General features: G+C 38.6%; 2 protein-coding genes across 2 annotated transcripts in view; one reads left to right on the top strand and one right to left on the bottom strand.

Moving 5' to 3' along the window:
• Positions 1-1,228, bottom strand: part of LOC145980730 (ribokinase-like) — a 41,196-nt gene extending 39,968 nt beyond the window's left edge. Inside the window, exon 1 of the mRNA XM_083113792.1 lies at positions 1,097-1,228. Coding sequence (XP_082969918.1) covers positions 1,097-1,161 — 65 coding nt within the window. The 5' untranslated portion in view covers positions 1,162-1,228. The remainder of the gene's footprint in view (positions 1-1,096) is intronic.
• The window catches only part of LOC145980695 (cyclin-dependent kinase 2-interacting protein-like), a 74,941-nt gene extending 55,594 nt beyond the window's left edge, over positions 1-19,347 (top strand). The window contains exons 2-5 of the mRNA XM_083113757.1: positions 7,807-7,978; positions 9,913-10,003; positions 15,769-15,928; positions 19,115-19,347. Of these exons, the coding sequence (XP_082969883.1) occupies positions 7,807-7,978; positions 9,913-10,003; positions 15,769-15,928; positions 19,115-19,311 (620 nt within the window). The 3' untranslated portion in view covers positions 19,312-19,347. The remainder of the gene's footprint in view (positions 1-7,806; positions 7,979-9,912; positions 10,004-15,768; positions 15,929-19,114) is intronic.
• The last annotated feature ends 2,779 nt before the right edge of the window (positions 19,348-22,126 follow it).

Below are 22,126 nucleotides of genomic sequence, written 5' to 3'. Positions count from 1 at the left end.
ATTATGATCATGAATGAAGGAATCACGTGTGTGCTTCCCCGGAAATCGAACATCTTGTTGATAAGTTTTTAATTTTGGCGGTTTTACTACAATCGCTTCCTCACATGTAAATGAGCAAAGAAAATTTTATTCTACTGTGCTTACCTCAAAAAAGACATATTTTGTTCTGGTTCTTCCACTCTTCCCCTCAACCACCTTTTCGTAATCAAAATTTGACATATTAATAATGATACGACGTGGTGGTCGACGGACGCACTGCTGCGATGCACCGGGGCGATTCACCATAGATAACTGATCCTAACTAACCAATCCAACACCAAACTTAAACTGAAAATTTGCAGACAAAGCGTGCGAAACGCGCATTTGCTTTTACTTAACCTTCATATTCTCCTGCCAAAGGGGTTGCGGACACGAGGCATGCAGAGAAGAATTCGTCACAGGACATTTTGGTTCCTCCATGGCACCTGTTTCACAGAAATGTCAGGTAGTATCTATTTAGGAACTGCAGGCAGTTATCTGAGTGCGCCGACCTCTGCCCCCCTCCCCGGAGTATTGTTACAAGCGAGCGCACCTGTACAAAACCTGGTGGAACTCGAAACAGAAGTAGCAAATTCCTAGGGGGAAGGGGGGGAGACAATTCACGTTCCACTTTATTTGAAGAGGCAAAACTGCCATTCGTAATCTGCTTAGGAATCTGTCAGTCACGTACTTCCTGTTCTCGCTGTTAGCAGAAACTTGAGTCAGGTTCATTTAAGGAGTGCAAAAATATTTTCTCAATATTTCTTCAGAATCAACAATAAGTTAGAAGAATATAGTCTCATTTTTTTTAGGCCGCGACTGGGGCGGGGGCAAAAAGACCATATTGGCCCCCCTCGTTGATGAGTTCGACGTCCCTGATTCAAACCCGAGACCATTCGCACCGAAGGCGATAGCGATAACCATTAAGCTACGCGCGAGTTATACATAACACTATAAAGTTCAAATAAATAAATAAGAGAAGCAAAAACCAACTTCTTTCTGCTTCTACCATTCGTCTTTTGAAATCCAAAGGTGTCCATTGCATTTTCACGGAAAGTTTCGTAAGAATAATACATACCTGACAAAATCAATCATACAGGATCCGAGGACAACTACCTTTGGCGACATAGGAGTGTTCGCCATTGTGAAAGAAACTGTGAGTTAACTTGCCGCTGTTCTGTACAAAATCTCTTAAGATTCTGCCAAGCAGTCGAGGTCAGACATCAAGTGATAAGTGTTATGTAATTTGTGGAGTTTATAGTTTTGCTCTTGCCATATGTTCACTAATCTGATGTTGGTTGGTTCCGAAAGAGCGATGAAAATTGTGGAAAGTCTGCTTGAAACATTTTATTGAACAAACGCCACGTGTACTGCAATTTAAAATCACGTGATACAAAGTTTCCACGCCTTGAATGTTACGGATTGGAGTCCCGGCCTTGGCATGTTTCGTCGCGTTTGTTTTGTAATAAGTGCGATCATCTTCACCGTCCCGATTAACCAAAAGAGTTGGACGGGCGACGTTAAATATTCAAATGCAGGACAGAAAGAGAAGTTGCTAGTAAAAGTTATAATTATGGAATGAATAAACTTGAAAAAGAAAGGCCCATATACGAGGGTCGTTTGAAAAGTTTTCGTAATAAAGTATAAACAAGACTGTAACTATTTTGATATGTTTATTATTATGTATTTTTCAACATAATATCTCTTGACATTAATTCGTTCGATCCAACAGTTCTTGAAAAATGCCAATATACCAGTCAGATTATTAGACCTGCGAAATATTTCTGTACAGCTGCGTTGACATTTCACCTGACCAGGATGATTTCAGCCGTGAGAATGATTGGATGTTGAGTGGAGCTAAATAGGCGAATAAAGCAGATTCGGTAACAAATCGTATCTTAATCCTTCGATTTTGCTATTACAGTACCAATTGTGTGGGGAAGAACATTGTCTTGATGAAAGATGACTTTCATCTCTGAAAAACTCAGTCTTTCTCATGAGTTTTCCGTTGGGTTGACCCAAAAATATTATCGTAGTGGGCCGTCATTGTCGCCTATGCTTCATTCTTCGCTACGAATAGACGCATGAAACCATTTTTTTTTCTGGAGACAGGTCAATGACAGACCAAACTTTGACCAGAAATATTTGTTTCGTTTTTGACCAGGTGACAGCTGACAACAGCTTCCAGATAACTGTTTCATACATAATTATTCAGTCAGAATCTGAAATACGCGTTCGCAAGAGTGTCGAGTTTCTGTAGTTTTACACATTTTTAATGGACGATTCTTCGTGCACTAATCTGATGATGTGGCAGATTTTGGCCTTGCCGTTGACTTCGGGGATTTTTTCACGTTTAAGCTGAGTAGTTCATTTTGACATAGTTGAAAATGAGAGTGCAGAGCAGAGGAGGTGGGGGCAAAGGGTACTTGCCGAATGGTGAAAATTTCAGTTCTGTTCATTGCACTTTTTTAATAGAAAGTAAAATAAATGTTATTCCTTTTCATATAATTAAAAATATATCGTTGCCCATTTCATTTCCTCCCTCCCTGGGTACGCCCGTGGCGTAGAGTATCGAAAAACGTATTTCATGTCGGCCTGGGCCGACCTCTGAGGTGAAGTAGTTAGAACAGCGTGCTACGGCACCAGGGGTACCGTGTTCGAATCCCTGCCTGGGTATGGTCATTCTTTGTGAGTGTCCCTTCATCAATTTCACCATATCTCCACTCATCTTCATCGTCATGATTAGCCGAAAGTTGCAGAAAAGCGACGTAATGTAACGTAATTCAAGCAATCAATCATGTCGGCATGGATTTCTATGGCCGTCACCGTTTTTCACATTTTGTGGTGGATGGTTATATTCAGTGTTCACTTAACCCTTTCCGAACGAGTGTCATACAATTACTGTCCGATAAGACAAGTGATGGGCATAGCCTGTTGTTCACTACAAAATTTCATTGTGAATGAACGACTGGCTATAATCGCATTGCATCTCTTGTGCACGTGTGTTGTAACAATCTCTTTCAAATTTCAACTGCTAGATGTCACGTTTTCTTTATTGCTGAATTTAACTTGTACACATGTCGAATTAAGTTGCTCTTTTGTATACACTTTAGAATAGCATCAGGGCCGGCGCCAGAAATTTTCGACCGGGTGGGCAGAAGCTCCTTATTGATAGATTAGGGTGGGCAGTATAAATGTAAGACCATATATAGTTTATATGGTGTATGTAAGACGTATGTATCCCCCTCTCTCTTACACTCCCGATTTTCTTCTTACTTCTTTTCTCTTCCCTTGTTTTCTTTTTATTCTTTTCTAATTATTCTCGCATCTTGTTCCATTTCCTTTCGCTTTGTCTCTGATGGACACAATTATTTCAAGGAAGTGTTTACCCATGCGCAGCCATACATTCTAATCACATTCTTTCATGCATGTTAATACAGTGAAATAAATGTGAATTAGGTTTAAGCTTGTGTTGCAAATACAAGGCACATACTTGACAATGATAGAAAGTGCGACGGTAGATAATCGTGAAGTTTCTCGTAATTTAAATGCATGTTCCTGAGCATAGTATTTTCATCGTATGAGTTTTTAACTGAAAGAGTTTTTTTTTTACTCCTTAGGGGTCACTTTTCTTAGCTTACAAGGTTTGTACAACTGAGAAATCTATCTCAATGTTTGTAGTAGCGGCGACTGGGTGCCAACATTTGAGGGACAAAGACAATATACTTTTTCTTTGTAGAAAAGGATTAGCATAAAGAGGCCATAGTGCGGGGGCAAAAAGTGGCAAAATTTGGCGATGGCTATTAGGGAACTTCCCGGTCCTCCTAATCGCCGCCACTGAATGTTTGGATTAAAATGAACGTCTTATTAGGAATGATTTAAAACACACACGGAAATCAAATTCTTTGTTCATTGTCCATGAAGTATTCCTAGGCTAACGAAAGGCTAACCACGTTTTTCTCACTTGGGCTTTCTGAATTGTACACGGTCGCGTGCTCCGATGTTTTTGCTTTCAAACAAAAGTTATCCGAAGTAGATTGCTCAAATAGTCTCCGAGATATACTAATTTATACTCTAATATGACATATTGCGTCATATTTCAGCCTGTATGAGGACTAGAGACTTGAAAGAAGTTAAGTTCCCTTTGTTGCAAAAAATATATTCTTCGAAAACAATGCAAAAGTTTGCGCCCTTTTCCAAAATAACGGAAGAAGAGGGGGCGAACGTCCGATTTTTTCATTGAAATTTGGGGACTTGGCCCCTCCCAACCGTTTTTCTCACTTGGGCTTTCTGAATTGTACACGGTCGCGTGCTCCGATGTTTTTGCTTTCAGACAAAAGTTATCCGAAGTTGATTGCTCAAATAGTCTCAGAGATATAACGTTTTTTCTGAAATAAGTGTAAAATTTTAAAAATCGCGCGCAGAGGCCGCGGCGAGAGAGGGGTTACTTTCGAAAGGTTTAAAGGTTAAATATAACAAATCAACCACAACTTACTCTTCCAAAAATGGAGTTGCATTAGTTCATACCTCTTAGAAAGTTGAGATGGTAGTTTCAATTGCACAGCGTTTCATTAGTAGATCAAGGCAGCTAATTTCGTGAACAATGATGATGTTTTCCGAAAGTCTCAAATATTTGTCTCAGGCAATGGCCCTCCTAAAATGGACGCATCTTCTGTAGTGATAAAATGCCACGTTTGGTGCGAGTTTTTTCTGTATATTTTTCCACAAAGGCATAACGCTGTCGCATTATAATGAAGAGGTCCAGTGTTCGACTCCCTCCTCCTCTGGTGGAAGCACAATGCACACTGGTTCCACAAACTGTAGGTTTAGTCCCGATTAGCCTATCTGAGTATAAAAGTGGATTTAAAAACAAACTAATAAAATCGTCTTCCGGATACTTCGTGACATAACTTTTTTTCTCTACTTCAGCTACATCTACAGATTCTGTTGACATTTTCGGCTGATTCATGTGGCAAAATTTATGTTTGGAAAGAGGATTTCTAAATAGGATAAGCCACTCATTAGCAATTGAATAATTATGTAGCTTTTTCCATACATAACTGATTTATTAAAATTTATTCACTGCAGTATTGTAGTGATTATTGTGATTCCTTCTTATTAGTAGAATGAATATAAAGTTGATATGTCGCATACCATATTGATATTTGAAGATAACAAGTATATAAAAATTGTAATGAAATAAAAAAGGGACACTTCTGTAATTTTAATGCCGAGCTAAATACAAACTATATTATACTCTCTAGCATACTTAAACCCGAAGGTTTATGGCTTCAGCAACAGAAGCCTTCCATCTGTCCCTATTCGGGGCAAGATCAATCCAATCTTTTCGATCCTTGCCGATTTCTTTTAGGTCCATCTCAACGTTACCCCTCCATCCACGTCTTGGCCTTCCTACTGGTCTCTTACCATCAGGTTTCCCAACAAGAATCCTGTAAACTATTTTTTTCCTCTGCCATTTGTGTCACATGGCCTGCCCATCTAAGTCTTCTTGATTCAATTATTCTAATAATAATAATTAAAAAGTCAAAAATAATGTATTGTGTTGCCGGAGGAAGTAAGGCTAAGATGATGATTTTATTTGTTTATTTGGAGATTATTTTAACCATGCCCAGGGCGGGATTTATATACGTATGTGGAGGCTCGGAGCTACAGTCCTCAAGTTCACCCTAAATTCTGATCTAATCTTGATCATACCCTGCATAATTTTGAGCCTCCTAAGCCTACTAGCTGCTTTTAATCATGGAAGTATTCATTTTATCACAATTTTTGTTTCAATAGCTCTAGTATTTACTTTCACTTTCTAATGACAAAATTGGCTTTTTATGGGTTGATAATATGTGAATATTTCTAGCATAGATAATATTCACAAGTAAAATATACATGTTATGAACACCAGAATACACTTATTTATCGAATTATTCATATATCTCCAAGTATATGTACTTATTGAATTTGATTGGGTGGGCAATCGGGTGGGCACAGGAATATTTGGGTGGGTGCTTGCCCACCCGTGCCCACCCCTGGCGCCGTCCCTGATTTATATCCATATTGTATAAATTTCTTACAATGATTCCGCTTCAGATTTCGCAGTTAGTGATGACGTTTTATGTTATTTTCATGAATGAATTTTATATTACCTATTCAAAATATGTTTTCAGTCATTTTTATGCAATGTTATGTATTTTTTCCCTTTTCAAAAATGTGTTACAGAAAGTGCTGTAGATTTTAGAATTTTTTTAAAAATAATAACGCACTTAACAACACATTTTCTGTTGTTTTTAAATAATAATATTTAATAAAAAAATAGCAAAAAAACCTTCTGTGGGGGGGCTCGATATTCTAAGTCCTGTCTGGAAAGGTTTAATATCAACCCAAGAAATGCATTGAAAAATTGCATTCTGATCACCATTTGTTTCTTGTTTATTAAGAGGTAACCCCCCTGCCCCTAATATTCTCTCCTGGAATGGTCACTGTCATGGGCGTCCGGAAGGGGGGCCACGCCGGCCCCCCCTGGAAAATGAATGTGTACCTAAAAATTATATAATTCACGCATAATTTCATTTCAATCACAGTAATTTATGTTAATTATTAGAAATTCGTTGAAGGAACATGATAATTTCAGACTGAAACAGTGTTTTCTGAGGGGGCATCACTATTTTGGAGGAAAATATATGTCCTTTGCCCCCCCTGGAAAAAAATTACCTTGCTCGCCCCTCCCTGGAACACGTCCTGCGGACGTCCCTGGTCACTGTAGATCCTTCAGGGTAATCAATAAAATTTCACTCATAATGACAGAAAATTGAGACTGGGCCAAATCAATCAAATATGCCCCATTGGGAAGTGAACTACTACATTCTTCACAGGAGGCCCTTCACTCGTCTTTCAGTTATGCACAATTTTTGCTCATGGGTTCGAATCCCAGAAAGGCATGACTAAATCTTGTGTGTTTGTTACCCTCAAGTGCTTGTAGTGGAAATTCCTCAATGTGACAATGAATCATTCACCTTACACTGAAGGTAAATGATTTTTAGGATTTAATTGATACAAGGACAAATGCAAGATTGAAACTTAGAACCAAGAATGGCGAGGTCATGAATTGAGCACTGAGTGCGATTGACCATCTTGGAAGCTTTTCAGTTTGTTGTATGATGAATAAGAGAGGGAGGGAGAGACATGCAAGCTTTCATTTACGTATACCCTTTCTCGTACATCATGTTTCAGCCTCTCGACCAGTAGGGACGTCAGGAAAGAAATCAAAAGTAGGCTTCGGGAGGATGCTGAGAGTTACAAATGGATTGGGGGTGGGGCACACAAACATTCTCAGAATATCACATGTAGTAATAATTATGTCAATCTATATTGATAGTCAAAATTTTCTGTCTAAAAACTGTGGAGCTGGGAGAGCAGTTGCTTTGTGGCATCCACTTTAGCATCATAATGATGGTGAGGAGGATGAGAATGAGTGACAATTATATGAAATTGATAACGGAGCACTCACAAGGAACCTTCTATTTATTTATTTATTTATAGTGACGGTACTATAAGTCATCCATGTAGATTTGGGATGAAGAAGGAGTGAAGGCATCTAATTTAGAAAAAGAGAATTAATATGCATCTTATAATTATTAATTCAGCCAAAATGTTAAAGATTTTCACTGATGAAGGGATTCATTTTTTTGTTTCCAACAGCAATTTGAATATCACATATTATTAATGATACCATTTTTATTGCACAGCCATTGGCATTTAACTTCTTTTTCTTTTCAGTTCACGAAAGTCCAGTTTCAAAAATGGCACAAAGGGGAAACTTGACAGGAAATATTCGCAAAGTCCGAGATTCAGTAGCTGAGCTTCATAATTTTATTCAGGATTGGAATAGAGAGCTTGTAGAAGGAGCAAATATTCTAACAAGTATTGCTGACTTGAAAATCGAAGCTTTGTAAGTATAATTTGTGGCACTGGAGGTAAATTAGCCAGATAGGTTGTTGAAGTTCGCAGCTATTTCCTGTATGCTCAAAACAGAAACACAGCTTAGAAGTTATTTTCATTTGAGAAAGAGATATAGACTCTTTCTGAAATCTGAGGTAAAATATTGAAAATTCAACCTTTCAAGTATACAGTAAAACCTCGTTAATCCAGACTAATGAGGGGGATAAGTTGACCGGTTTAATGAAAGTTCGGATTAACTAAAATAACCTAAAAGAACAGTAGAAAGCACATTAAAACTCTGTTTATAGCAACAAAACACGTTTATTAGGGTGTATTTAAAGGGCATAAGCCTAAATACACTATACAGTACAGTAAAATGTAAAGCAATACCGTTTGATACAACAGCTCTAATAGAAACTAACTGCATTGAGTATTCACAACAATGGGCAACGTAGGCACTGTATTTTTTCTGTTTTTCCATCGAATGTGGAAAGAACGGATTGTTGTTTGCGCAGTAAACAAGTTGTGTATTCTAACAATGGCGGCATATGCAATGCACAAAGGACATTTTCTCGGGGCTGTGTTTTTTTACAAACTTGTTGCTGAATGTTGTTCGACTTCAAAAAAATTTTGTGTTGGCTTAAACCAAGGGGAGTCCGTTCTGAGAGTGTGGCAGGTGGAAGGCAAATTGTAAGGCTATTTGATGTTTCATCTTGTTATGGAAAAGTGTTACGTCTGTACGGCCACATATTATAGTGAACAGAGTTTTATGAGAATATGCCAAGGGTATTCCTTTGTCGATGCGGCTTCTTCCCAAAAGTGTGCGGGAAACTGAATTTCATCAGTAGCTGATTGCCTTTTCTGTGCGAAGTTCTCTCATGGACTTTGGATGCACGTATTCTTAGTCGTTACGGAGCAATATGACGATTGACGAATGCGATTGTTGACTTCTAGCCACATTTAAAACCTTGCATTCTGCTTTCTTTTTCCCCTTTTGCCTTTGTGGATATAGTGAAGTCCAGCTTATCGGGGTCCGGATTACCCTTACCTTAGGTTCATGTCAACATTGTCCTTCTTCCTATAGGTCTCTTACCATACTATTTATTTTCCCATCCAAATCATCTGCATTTAATTATTCTAATAAAATAGGAAATTAGGCACAATTCAAAATTATGTAATTTTCTCTGCTCCCTTTCTTCACAATTTGTAGATCCTAATATGTTTTTAATGTTTTGATTTTCAAAAACATTTCCATCTTGAAGTATCAGGCCTTCTTTCCTAATTTGGTGCATAACAGGGTGGAAAATTGTCAGTAATGTCAGTAAAAGTCAGTCTTTTAGCTTGGTCAGTAAAGTCGGTATTTTGTGTGTGTCTGCTTTTGGGATGTTTTTCCATTATTACAATTATTACACTCGTGGGGAATACGTAATGACCTCCCAATGAGATTGTTTTTTTATGGTTCAGTTAAAGAAAATACATTATTTTTATCATTTTTCATTACTTAGTAGTAATTATTACTTTGCTGACTAAGTAAGCCAGGTATGAAAGTGTTTCTTGAGCATTTGCTTTCTTAAATGTTGAAAAATTAAATTAAATATTATGGTTTCAAGGACATGTTTTCTTCTCTGCTTCATAGTACATTTGTTATGTTAGTAGTGCCATCTTTGTTTACAGTGCATTAATCTCGATTTTCTATAGTTCAAAATGAAAACTAATAATAGGAAACATCTTTTGAAACTCTGAGTATTTAATGAAAAAGGTGTGCTATGATGCTATGTTATATGTTTTTAATTAAATCACAGTATTCACTTTCAAAGTGCTACTCTATCGATAGGCTGTAATTAAATGGGTTAGTTATTTTTTGTCACTAATTTACCTGGTTGTAACAAATAGTATCTGCATATCTAAAGTAATTCTGATACATAAAAATATTTTTTATTTCAGGTCAAGGAACAAGGATGATGATTCATCTAATGTACATCCACAAGGACTGCAAGAATTATGTGATAAATTGGACAAAGTGTGCATTTCTTTGGTGAGCATTTTTTCATGTGTTTCTTTCTCTGGTTATTTTAGGTTTAACCTTTCTAGGTTAATTGCAATAATGGTGAATGGTCATGAAATAGAGCAAGTAAAGAATGCAATGAAATGCCCATGTCTTACGCAGGATTTGAACCTAGAACTTCTGTCTTCAGAGCAAGCTACTACTCTTAACACTATTCCACAATGGCTTGCAATAATTTGGTGAGCAGTTAACAGAAATGCACTGGATTGTTTAGTTATTTCTATAATAATATGTTAGTTGTGAACAGTATATTAAATGCGTATCAAGTTTGGTGACTCTCTGCCATCTTTTGTATTTATATTTTTTGGAAAGATACATTGTGTGGCTTAACTGTAACCTAATTAAATAATAAATATGAAGAAGTGAAGTGAATGCGGTGCCAGTAATATAAATTACCATGCCTACTGTTCTGATAGTGTTGATATACTTGTGTGAAAGTTATGTTTTCTTACCACTGAACCACTAACAGGGTTCGACAGACCTGGAAAAGTTGGAAATATCAATCTTATGAGTTAAAAAATGAAGGAGAAATCTATGGAATTTTGAAAATATATTCAAAAGCCTGGAAAAGTTGCGAAATTTTTTTTTCTTGCCATGATGTAGGAATGACAATAAATTCAACTTCTTTCTTGAACTGGAATATTTCTAGCTTTGTCCTTGCATAAAATGGCTTTGGGGCTCACCCAGTCTCAAATCAATGGGTATCTGGAGGATAGAGGTGGCCGAAGTGTAATGCTGCACCTCCAAAATGGCCGAGATTGAGAATATGTGAATATCCCCTAAATGTGCATTCATGACATGGTGCTATGTACACGGAACATTGCCTTACCTTCCTTGAACCAGTTTTTTTTTTTTTTTTTTTGTGGGAGATATTCTATGTAGAAAACTTTTCATAGTTAATTTGATCTTGAGCATTATTGAATAATCTTTATTCTCTTGAATAGCATGTGCTATTTAAAATTTAAAGCTTCATTATTAGCACGTTTAAGCAACACTGAATGGTCCGGAAATTAATTTTAAAATTTATGGAAAGCTGGAAAAGCTAGGGAATTTGTTTTGCCAAAATGAGTGGAAACACTGAGTCATGTTTTGCAATATCAGCCCTGGAAGTAGCACATTGCACAGTTTCTGTAAATTTTGAGCTTCCAGAGAGCGAGATGCCATATTGTGTAGAGGAGGTGCCATATTTAAAATGACAAGAACGGCATTTTGATGCTCACTTGATCAGCGGTGCAGCCTTGAAGTAGTTTTGTGAATAACAATGTAAATAACTCGTGTAAATTTGAACTGTTGGGTTCTTACGGTTTTCTTTTTACTGTTAATCATATTTTCAAAATTACACTGAATATGCTGTTTCAGCAATAGCTATAGCCATGTACAGCCAGCTCAGAAAGAACTCCTGCATCTAATCTGATAATGCCATGCTACGCAAGGCAGTCCTGGCTAGTAAAAAAACATGTCTGAGGCCTCATTTCCATCCACACTGCCCACCTGCTTATCGCTTGAACACGATTCAAACAAGACCTTGAACGAACTCGATAGACACAACCTACAAGAGGAAGGGGGAGGGGTTATTTAGATGTGCTGGTATTCACTGAGAACGTGGATTTCCCTTAACAGCCGAAGGCATTACGTAGTTGATTTTCGATCTTGCCACCGAAGTTCCCAGGTTCGATTCACGACCTGCACATGGATGTTTTTTGTGAAGTTCCCTTCGTCAATTTCATTTAATTATTATCCATCCTGATCGTCGCGTTAGCCAGATGTGGTAGAAAAGTGACTCTATGTAACCAAAAACACAAATACATTACTGATGCGGTTGCAGATATATTCACATACAGGGAATCTATAAAGTCCTGCAAAAAACTAAAACTCTATAACTTGAAAACTATTAAGTTTATTAACAAAATATTTTGTGTGTACTTACAGCAACGTTCAAAGTTTATTTCCTGCTTGTTAGGTTCATCGCCAAACCTCTAATTGTGCACCATTCACGTCCAAACACTGTTGCAGTCTTTTTGTGAAACCGAGAATTGCGTGCTGACGGTGCTCTCCTGGGATATTCAGAATCACATCTCTTATTTTTTTCTTGTAGGTCATCCAGATTAGCTGGTTTCTGTGAATACACCTCGGTCTTTACATGTCCCCACAACCAATAATCGCAAGGTGTCAAGTCTGGTGATCTTGCAGGCCAAGGTGTGGGCCCTCTTCGGCCAATCCATCTACCTTAAAATTGTTCATTAAGAAACTGCCGAACTTCAAGGGCAAAATGCGGCGGCACCCTATCTTGTTGCATGTGGACATCATTGATGATGCCTAATCTATTAAGCTCTGACACAAGGAATGTCTGTGGGATGTTCAGATAGTTGTTGCCATTTACCGTGTCTTCTTCGAAGAAAAATGGACCAATGATGTGGTCCATTGAAATCGCACACCACACATTCACTTTGGGACTACCCCGAGTTTGCACTTCAAACTTGTGTGGATTTTCAACCCCCCAAATTCGGCAATTGTGCAAATGTTGTCTGGAACTTTCTCTGCACTGAAACACAAGATTTTAACTCTGCAAACCACAGAACACACTGTGCCTTTTCCTGGATGGACGCCATCTTAAGTCACATGATCATGTGATTACCACTGCAAGCGTCACTGAGCAGTGTGGCCAGAACAAAACTTTAAACTTCCACCCTTCTCACCCAAAAAATGTGTATTGTTAAACGCAACAGCTAAAAAGTTATAGAGTTTTAGTTTTTTGCAGGACTTTATGGACTCCCATATATAAATATCAGTTTGCGTGTGCCCACCCGTAAATGTGTCCTGATTTAATTCATGTGTGCCGGCAACAATACATCAAGTATAACACTATTTTTATCTCTTTTTATCTGAAAACAACTTCATTCGATCTACTAATTGCGACTTATCTACAGTTAATTACAGGATCATTTCACTGTAATGTCACCATACTAGGAAAAGAAGTGTATTTACAAATACAACACTGGAATGAATCTACGTGTATCTGTGGGAGTTAGGATTTATATATGATAGTGTCTCTCTGGTATTTTTGTGTGCGTTCGCTCACACACGTAATCTCTTAGATGAATTGTGTCAGTTCAAAAACAGCACTTGACATGTTGATCTTGTTACAAAAAATATGTTTTTTACAACTAATGTAGGGGAATTAGAGCCAAATAAAGACATCTGAAAACAAATGGACAACGTAATGCATTGCGAAGCCAGAGGTCCCAGGTTTGAACCCTGGTCAGTCAGTCATTTCATCAATTCATCCTTTTCATAGTCGAGATTAACATGAGAGATAGAAAAGCGATGATAAAATAACAAAAACCTTTGCTGCCTTAGTTTTCCTCTTCACAATCTCGTCGTTTGAGTCTCAGCTTGGACATAGGCATGTCCATTGGGAGTGTCCTTTCACAAATCTCACCCAACAATGGTTCATTTTTATTCTTGCGACTGGGCGAGAGTGGCAGAGAGAAGCAACGTTAAATAAGAAAAATGCCAGTTTCTGGAGAGATAGAAGGCATTTCAAAGCCTGGTCAAGGGTAAATAGTAGTAGTGTGTGTCATTGTAAATTTTAAATATATACCTAGGTAACCAATCAATCGGAAAACGAAGGGAAGGGCTTTGGTCTATCTTCTGACTGCCAGTCTCCTTCCCACAATACTACCTAGAAGTGTGGAGATCTTCAACCGGTAATGGGGTGACGTGGAGTCAGTACGTCGAACCCTCAGCCATTAGAGGAGATTTTTATGTGACACTATTCACTCGTAGCTCCCCAATTTCTTCACGATGGTGGGTTGCCACCGGCCAAAAACCCACAGACTGAACCCAGGCAGACTCGAACCCATGCCGTCACTCAGCAGCTTAGATAGGACGGTCACGGAGGACTGTTGGAAATTTTAGGCTCTTTTTTTTTTTTCGCAAATATAAGAAGGCATTGACTGGTTGATCTTGATTTAATTTATTTTACGCTAAATAACGAAATCAAATCAAAATTAGTTTTTTATGTTGAGTTGCATTATATTCCATTATTAGCATTACTTCGTTTATAAGTTATGAAATTTTAAAATGTTCTTAATTGCAATTTTAACCACATATTAATTTTAATAATTACAGCAGCTAAATTCGTTTGTTTGGATGTTGTTTTAAGTCTACTTCTTATGCAGACAGACTAATCGGGCTGCACGCTACAGGTTAAAGTGGAACTGAATCACTATGTGCCTCCACATATCGAACGAACTCCTTGATACAGGGCGATATTACAACTGCAACATCAGAGAGGCTGATATTACAACTGCAACATAGAGATCTTGTATATAAACAATAAACTTACAAAATTTCGTCATGAAACGAATGTAATTGGGAAATCATTAGTGCTTTCTTCTTCTCTTTTTAAAAATATATTAGAAGACCTGAGTTATGTTTAGTGGGAGGGGTTCATGTCGACACTTTTTTGGTGCTACGTATGAAAAAAGGGTCGGTGGGGATTAAGACTGATTGATTGATTGCTTTTGTTTGTTTTTGTCGCTTTTCTGCCACTATTGGCTAACCACGAAGATGAAGATGAGTGACGATATGGTGAAATTGATGAAGGTTCACTCTTAAAGAACACCCATTCCCAGTTGGCCGAGAATCGACCCATGTCGTTGGCGACGTAGTGTGCTCTGCTAACCACTCCTCCACGTATGTCAGCAGTGTGGGTTAAGAGTTTGACATGTGAGTCTGAAATTTCGATGAACGCTTCCATGTCTCTCTGCTCCCTACCTCACCCCCCCCCCCTTGCACGCACACGACGCTGACGCATTCACACACCTGATAATTTCATAGCTATCACGGCGTGGGCATTGGTATTGCTCACACTCTCAAGTAAAGCAAGCGTATTGCGTATTGAATTGCAACTTATTACAGGACATCATCTAATGCAAGGAAAAAGAGAAGAAAAGCTAATTTGCTCTCGATATCCAGGAGCCTTCGCCTCAAGAACCTGTGTCTGTTGCTCCAGTCAGTGTTGGCTGTCTTGAGACCTTAACCGTGGTTTTTCGTTTAGCCGAGGCTCAGTTCGGGAAGGGGAGGGTAACGTAGTACTCGATGAGGCGAGTGTACAGGGTGTGGCATCAAAATGGGAGAGTTTCTGAGTTTCTGTAGTGGTGTTGGCAACACTTATTGATTGTTATTTGCATCACCAATGTACGCCATTTACAGACATGAATCCCTGGAGCGGAGCTCAGTGTGCTACATCTGTGAGGGCATTTTATAACAATGGTGACTCTTGCCACTGCGAGATGAAAATGTGGACGTTAATATAAACGTTTTATTCTATGGAGACATGATCCTATCCATCGGCCAATGCAATCAGGATGTGGGTGAAAACTTTGAAGCTAGGGGAAGTGCATTGAAGCAGAAACAGGCAGGTTTCAGATGTTGGAATGTGCTATGGATGATTTCCGTCACCGATTGTTCAAGTGTTAACGACGAAATGGTGGTCACCTGTCGGATGTAATTTTCAAAACTCGAACTTAACTGTACATATTTCGCAAATGGCATTTAAAAAAGCCCATTTCTATGCCACACCTGCATATTTTATGTACAAATTTAATAGTATTAAGGTCAAGGGGATATTTAATTTTTCATAAGTTAACATGACATCATTGTAATTCGTGGAGTTGCAGTCATTGACTCCAAATTTTGGTTAATTAAGATTTGAATGTTACTGCTTATAGGCATCTATCCTGGAGAGGATGAGCGTGATAGTGCAACAAATGAAGGCGATGACCAAACTTGATAGATATCAACGTTCATTAGGTACTCCAAGGGGACGGAGGAATCCGAGGGAAGAGGAAGAAGCTGTCATGTTTTTGACATGGCCAGTGAAAAGGTTTGGTAAGTACCACGTCTTCATTCATTGATGTAGTGAGATATGTGCTGATGTAATTTTCAACATTGTATGTACCCAAGATGCTTGTAGACTTGATGACAACATATCTTCACATTAACGCAGACCCTGGCCAACTCACTTTCTTGTGAAAATAAATAACTAGCTGGCACAGAAATCTAAATTGGTGACCACAGTTATGGTTTGGTCTTCAGTAGAAGCACACAAAACCCTGTCCAAACAAAGATTGTGATCACAAATACAAATCCACTGTTTGAAAAAAGGCTTCTCTGATGTAATCACTTAGATTAATAACATGAAAGTGCCACCATTCCATTTTGAAAGGCTAGTTGGTTGAGTGAACAATATTAATTTTTGGTAAATAGAAAAGCAAATTTTCGTTACAAAAACAGAGTCAATTTCGGATTCAAAAGCTGTAAATAGATTTAAATTTCGGTGTTATAGCAGTGAAAAATCAGATGAAATGAGGCATATAAAATGATATTTTGGTTTTAAAATTATGAACATAATCCTAAATTTGATTTAAAAACTGCACTTATTACACAAAATAAACATATCCCTTCTATTAGCACATTTATGTAGTTACTTGAGTATTAAGTTTACTCCTGTTTAAAGAGATCTATATTACGTGCCCGCATGAGTGGAACATACAGCTAATGATTGAAATAACGAATCATAGATGGCAACTCGCGGAAGAAATATTAGGATTCGCAGATTAAAGCAACAATGTGCATGGGAATTGAATGAAAGTGATTAGGAATGCTGAAACTAATTGTGTTTACCTAAACTTATGAACTTAGCTTTATGATGGAGAAGGATAAAGGTGAAAGAAAGAAATGATCGCCATGTATAGCCTATGTGATTATATGCAGAGATTAATGAAGTCAGAAAGTGATTACGATTTTATATCTCTATCGTTCTAGCAGGAATGAGTTCTTCTGCTAAACATTTTGGTTGTTTTCCGGTGTGGCGCCAACTCTGTGGCAGCCACCAAGCACTTCTGTGTAGGGGCATATATTGCAGACCTGCATCAAGGTCAAGCGCGGGACTGGTGGCACCCCTTGATTAACCCCTTTCTCTGCTTGTATTAGGTGGTGGCGCAGCAAGGCAGCGACCCGAATTACTATTATATTACATTTGAGATATTAGCCAAAAGAAGAAGAGGCTGGCAATCCAATGAAGAAAGTTGGATAGATGAAGGAATTTGTATATAGAAGTTTACCTCCCAACAAGAAATATATCCATTAGAATATATATATATATATATATATATATATATATATATATATAAAAGCCTATGAGTCCATAGAAGAAGAGGCCTGTGGAATCTCATGTATGAAAGAATAAATATATATACAGGGTGTTACTAAAGTTCATTTCCAACGCTTAGGAGATGATTCTACAAGTGAAAATAAACACAAAAGTTCATGTGACGAAATGCCGAAAACGGCATCCATTCGGAGTTATTGAAGTGGGGAAAAAGTGTGAAAATTATGTTTACAAGGAAATATTGGCACAACGGCCAAACATATGACCACGGCGAAGGACGTTCCATAAAGAAATGTGGCATGCTCTATTCAAAAAAGCACATGGCAGATGTGTGAAGTTGATGCGCAAGGAAGCAAATGGGTCTGTTGAAGTCATGGGGGTAGGGAAGGGTTTAGCGAGATGTGTTATCCACGGAAAGTGATATGTGGAGACTGACAACTAAGAAGAAAGCGAATATCTGTAGTGAACATCACCATTACGTAGAAAAACAAAGATGGTGGTGGTGGTGCGCTAGGTTGCATATGTGTCGACATGTTCACTGTGTGCAGAGTGGAGGTGCCGAGGGAACCACATCACAGATGATGTTCAAACTGTCTGCCATTAACTTCCACGCAGAGATGACAACGCTTAATCAACGATTGGCTACAAACAACCCCGCGGTGTCTGCTATCGTCGCTGCGGCGACATTAATGCGTACAACGAGATCCTCGGTCGACACGACAGGTGTTTCGTGTACGAGGCATTTCATCTCTTCCGAGAAATCAAGTATGAAGAATAAATGAGCTGCTCCATACATTCGCTGGAAGTATACTTCACGTCGTTCGATCGGACTTTAGGATATTTCCAGGTTGAAATAGAAAGAGAATCAAGGAAATACACCGCTTTTAGATACGGGTCTAGGCTATTCCAATTCAAAAGACTCCCATACAGATTGAATTCGTCAGTGTTGGCCTTTATGACTGCTCTAAACAGAATATTCAGCCTAGACACAAGGGTTGGCTTACTATATACGTGGATCATATGTGTATCCACACAAAGGACTGGGAAGCACATAGTGAAGATAGACTGGGTACTGAGTAAACTGGCAGAAGCCGGGTTAACAGTTAAATTGGGAAAGTGCTCTTTTGCGAAAGGAGAAATCAAATTTTTAGGGCATATAGTGTCTGGTGGCGAGATAAAGATGAGCCAAGACAAGAATGATGCCATAAAGAATTTCCCAAGACCTATCACTAGAAAGCAGCTTCAGATTCCTTGGAGTGTGTAACTGGCGGGCCAAATCCATCCATAATTTCTCAAGTAAAGCAAAACTATTGTACGACCTACTGCGAAAACATGTGAAGTGGAAATGGGAAGAAGACGAAGAGGGAGCTTTTGAGAGTACTTCAGCTGATTGGACCACATGGATTTCTCGATCTGGTGTTACATTAAAGAACGTGTGTTTGTTCCCCTCTTCCCAGCAATGTCGACGAGGTGGCCACGGAATCGTTCCACCACGACCATTCCAAGTCGGTACTTGTGTAAGACAAACAAATGCTCACGCCTCCAGTGGCGGCATCTGAAACTAACAATGTACGACAATAAATATGAAGATATGCTGTATTAATTGATGTATAAACTATTTGTGTTACACGTACACTTTCTTCACAATTAACGGTTACTTTTGTATAACTAATTTATAGAAACCCTGTATAATGTTTAGGTCCCCCTTTGCCCTTCTCCTTTGGGACGCCCATTCCTGTACAGTCCCAGCCCCTTCTGAAAAAAGAATCCTGAGTATGCTAGTGACCCTACGAGAGAATAAATTGGAACTTTGCGATAAGTATTTCTTTTTTTCTTAATGTGCTCTCTATGATTTCAAATAATGCATAATAAATTGAGTGTTCACAATTTTTTTTTCTCTTCAGGCGAAGTTTGTGATGACATCGTGAAATCCTACTCAACTGAAATGGAAGTGAAATTTTGCATTTGCCAAAACATTGCACATTGCAGAGATAAGAACACTATAATGTTTCACTTGGCTGCATGGGCACATCAACCATATGTGGATGACTTGATCACGTTGAAGCTGGAGAGCATGTTGAAGGAAACAGGGTTCAGGTAGCAGTTTATAAAATAATTTGTACTGAAAATATATTAATACAGCTTACATTTGTCAGTCTTTTATTTCTTATTGTAAAAACGTAAGTGTCAGCTCCCGTGGCAGAGTGGTTAGCACAACATGCTACAATGCCAGGGGTTCTGGGTTTGAATCCCGGCCTGGACATGGATGTTAGTGAGTGTCCATTCATAAATTTCATCATGTCATCACTCATCCCCATCTTCGCAAATTAGCCAAAAGTGCCACAAGAAGCAAAATAAAGCAAATAAAAATAAAAACGTAAGTCATTTTCTATTGTTAAACTTGTGCAAGGATTCATATTCAATGATTTATCTTTGGAGAATACAGTTGCTGCTGAATGTTCATTTTGTATTGGTAATTGTGCCTCCCCGATGGTGTAGTGGTAGCGTCGTCACCTTGTAATCAAGGGGTCCTGAGTTCGATACCCGGTAGAGGCACATAGTGGTTCGGATTCCACTTTAAACTGTAGGCCCAGTCCCGATTAGCCTTTCTGTGCATAAAGTGGACTTAAAACACCAAATCAATCAATGTATTGGTAATTGCACATACAGTTAGCGGTTGTTACAGCAAGGAACCAGTCTGCGAATTAGTGGGGGCGGGGGGAGGGGAGAGAGAAAATTCCTTTACCACTTGATTCAGAATGTGTGGTGTGGCTTTATTAGGTAATAGTTTTTATTTTCTTTTGCTATTTGCATTGAGATTCTCATACTTATGTTTGTGTTACATTACGCAGGAAACTTCCCTTATACGGTTACTAACTATTTTCTTTTTATTGTGTGTTTATAATGCTGTTGAGGTACGGGTTAAATTGTTCTTACTGTCCAGTTTGATTTAAAGCGTACTCTGACTGTGTTTCAACTCCTGCTGTTACCAGCAAAAGGAATAGGAACAGAGAAGCAGGCAAGGCATGCTGCACCCTCCCCCCACCCCTTCACAAACACACACTAACACGCACAGAGAGAAAGAGATTGGCATTGTCCTTCCTTTTGTGGAGTTTTCAATTCCCTCCTTACTAAATTTTAGCATGGGACTTTTTCTTTGGGACAAGATCACTATTGGGGAAAGAGTGAGAAACCCTACAGTGTTTCACGCCCTGCAAGGGAGACTACAGTCCAGCCAGGGACAAAACTAGCTGGAAAGGTATATTTCAAACGCGAGAGAGGAAGCAGGTAGAAACACAAGCCAAACTACACTGTGATATTTTGTTTACATAGATTTGCTTGCTTTTATTTTCAATCTGAAGCCTTCAATAATTTGAAACATATCCCTACCTACTTTATTGATGTTTCCACAGCAAACGATTTTCATGGAACCCTTGCCTTCCCAAAAAGTCATTGCTGCCACAGACCGGAAACGTAAGCCTTTTATATGTTTCAAGTTTAAGCCAAAAATTTCATAGAGAGGGAGATACTGTCATGGCGGTGAGCGTACCTACATATTTCTACTTGAAGATTGTGAGTTTTTGAACCACACAAGAGTGTAATTTTTAAGTTTACTAAGAAGTATATAACTCTTACATATTACACTCCATGAGTGAGTACAAATAATTTATTTACAAAAATGAAAAGTTAACAAGCTCTAATGTGCATCTCCGCCATATTTCTAGCCCCAGGATCATGCACGGTATCAAACAAAAGCTTATCGTTTTTCAGTCTGTAATTAGAGGTCTGTGATTTCTGCCGTCACCCCTATTTTGACACTGAACAAATCCAGTTGGCGCATGCACACTTCTGTTCATGGCAGCCAGACTGTAGTGGGTTCTGATCATTCTCAAATTCAGTATGTCAGTAGAATGGCTGTATTAAAGTAACTCCTTGTTGAGTTTGGCACCTGTCAAGATGGATCATATTGCAGCTCAAGGATCTGATCTTTTTCATATTTTCTGATGTTCACAATTCAAACTTACATGTGCAATATTGTGTTGGACTTTCTACCATCAGATTGTCATGTTCAATTTCAGCGAGAAAAGCAGGCTCGACCAGGACTCGAACCCAGCCCTCTGCCATACCGTGCCATTGCTCTACCAACTGAGATATCGTAGCTGCGTGGCTTCGCCTGATTTTTCGCTGCCACTGCTTTACCTGTATGGAATGTCTCTGTCAGCGTTTCTGCAACTGGATCTGTTGCCTTTAAAACACTGTAGACATCGACGTTGGTGAATTTCTACATTGTACATCTCCCATGTGTGCCAAATATTTATGAATTTACATCTGTACACTGGGAGGAACCAGGCAACAGGTCTCGTTGCAGTAGCACCGACAGCACGCAGGTAAATAAAAGAGCAGCCGTGCAAAATCAGGCGAAGCTCGGTAGCTCAGTTAGTAGAGCAATGGCACAGTATACCAGAGACCAGGGTTCGAGTCATAGTAGAGCCTGCATTTTTAGCTGAAATACTACATAGTACACCAGTGTGTGCCAAATCTTCATGATTTTACATCAGATTGTTGTGTGGCACATATGATACTAGATTGTCTTGCCTACAGAAGAACATGTGTGGAGTGACGAGAATTTCCTGTTTGAATCACCATGCTGCAAAATAATGCCTGTAATACATTACCTGGCAATCTGGACCCATGTTTGTGTGCTGCAAGTTGATACATGTAATATACCCATAAGGACTAAGATTTTTTTTATCCGATTTAAGTGCTGATACACTCTCCAGCCTCTGCAATGGTATTATGAAAAATTAGAGTGCAATAACAATGCAGTTTATAAGCGTTATGCAAAATATACCAAAACTGTTATGTGTGATACCATTGCTGCAGATCTTAAGTCCAGTAACAAAATAGAAGTGGCT

Source organism: Lepisma saccharinum, chromosome 28, assembly GCF_977018435.1.
Source record: "Lepisma saccharinum chromosome 28, izLepSacc3.1, whole genome shotgun sequence".
Classification (NCBI taxonomy): Eukaryota; Metazoa; Arthropoda; class Insecta; order Zygentoma; family Lepismatidae; genus Lepisma; species Lepisma saccharinum.
The sequence above is the reverse complement of the archived record's forward strand: the minus strand, read 5'-3'. Positions and strand labels throughout refer to the sequence as shown.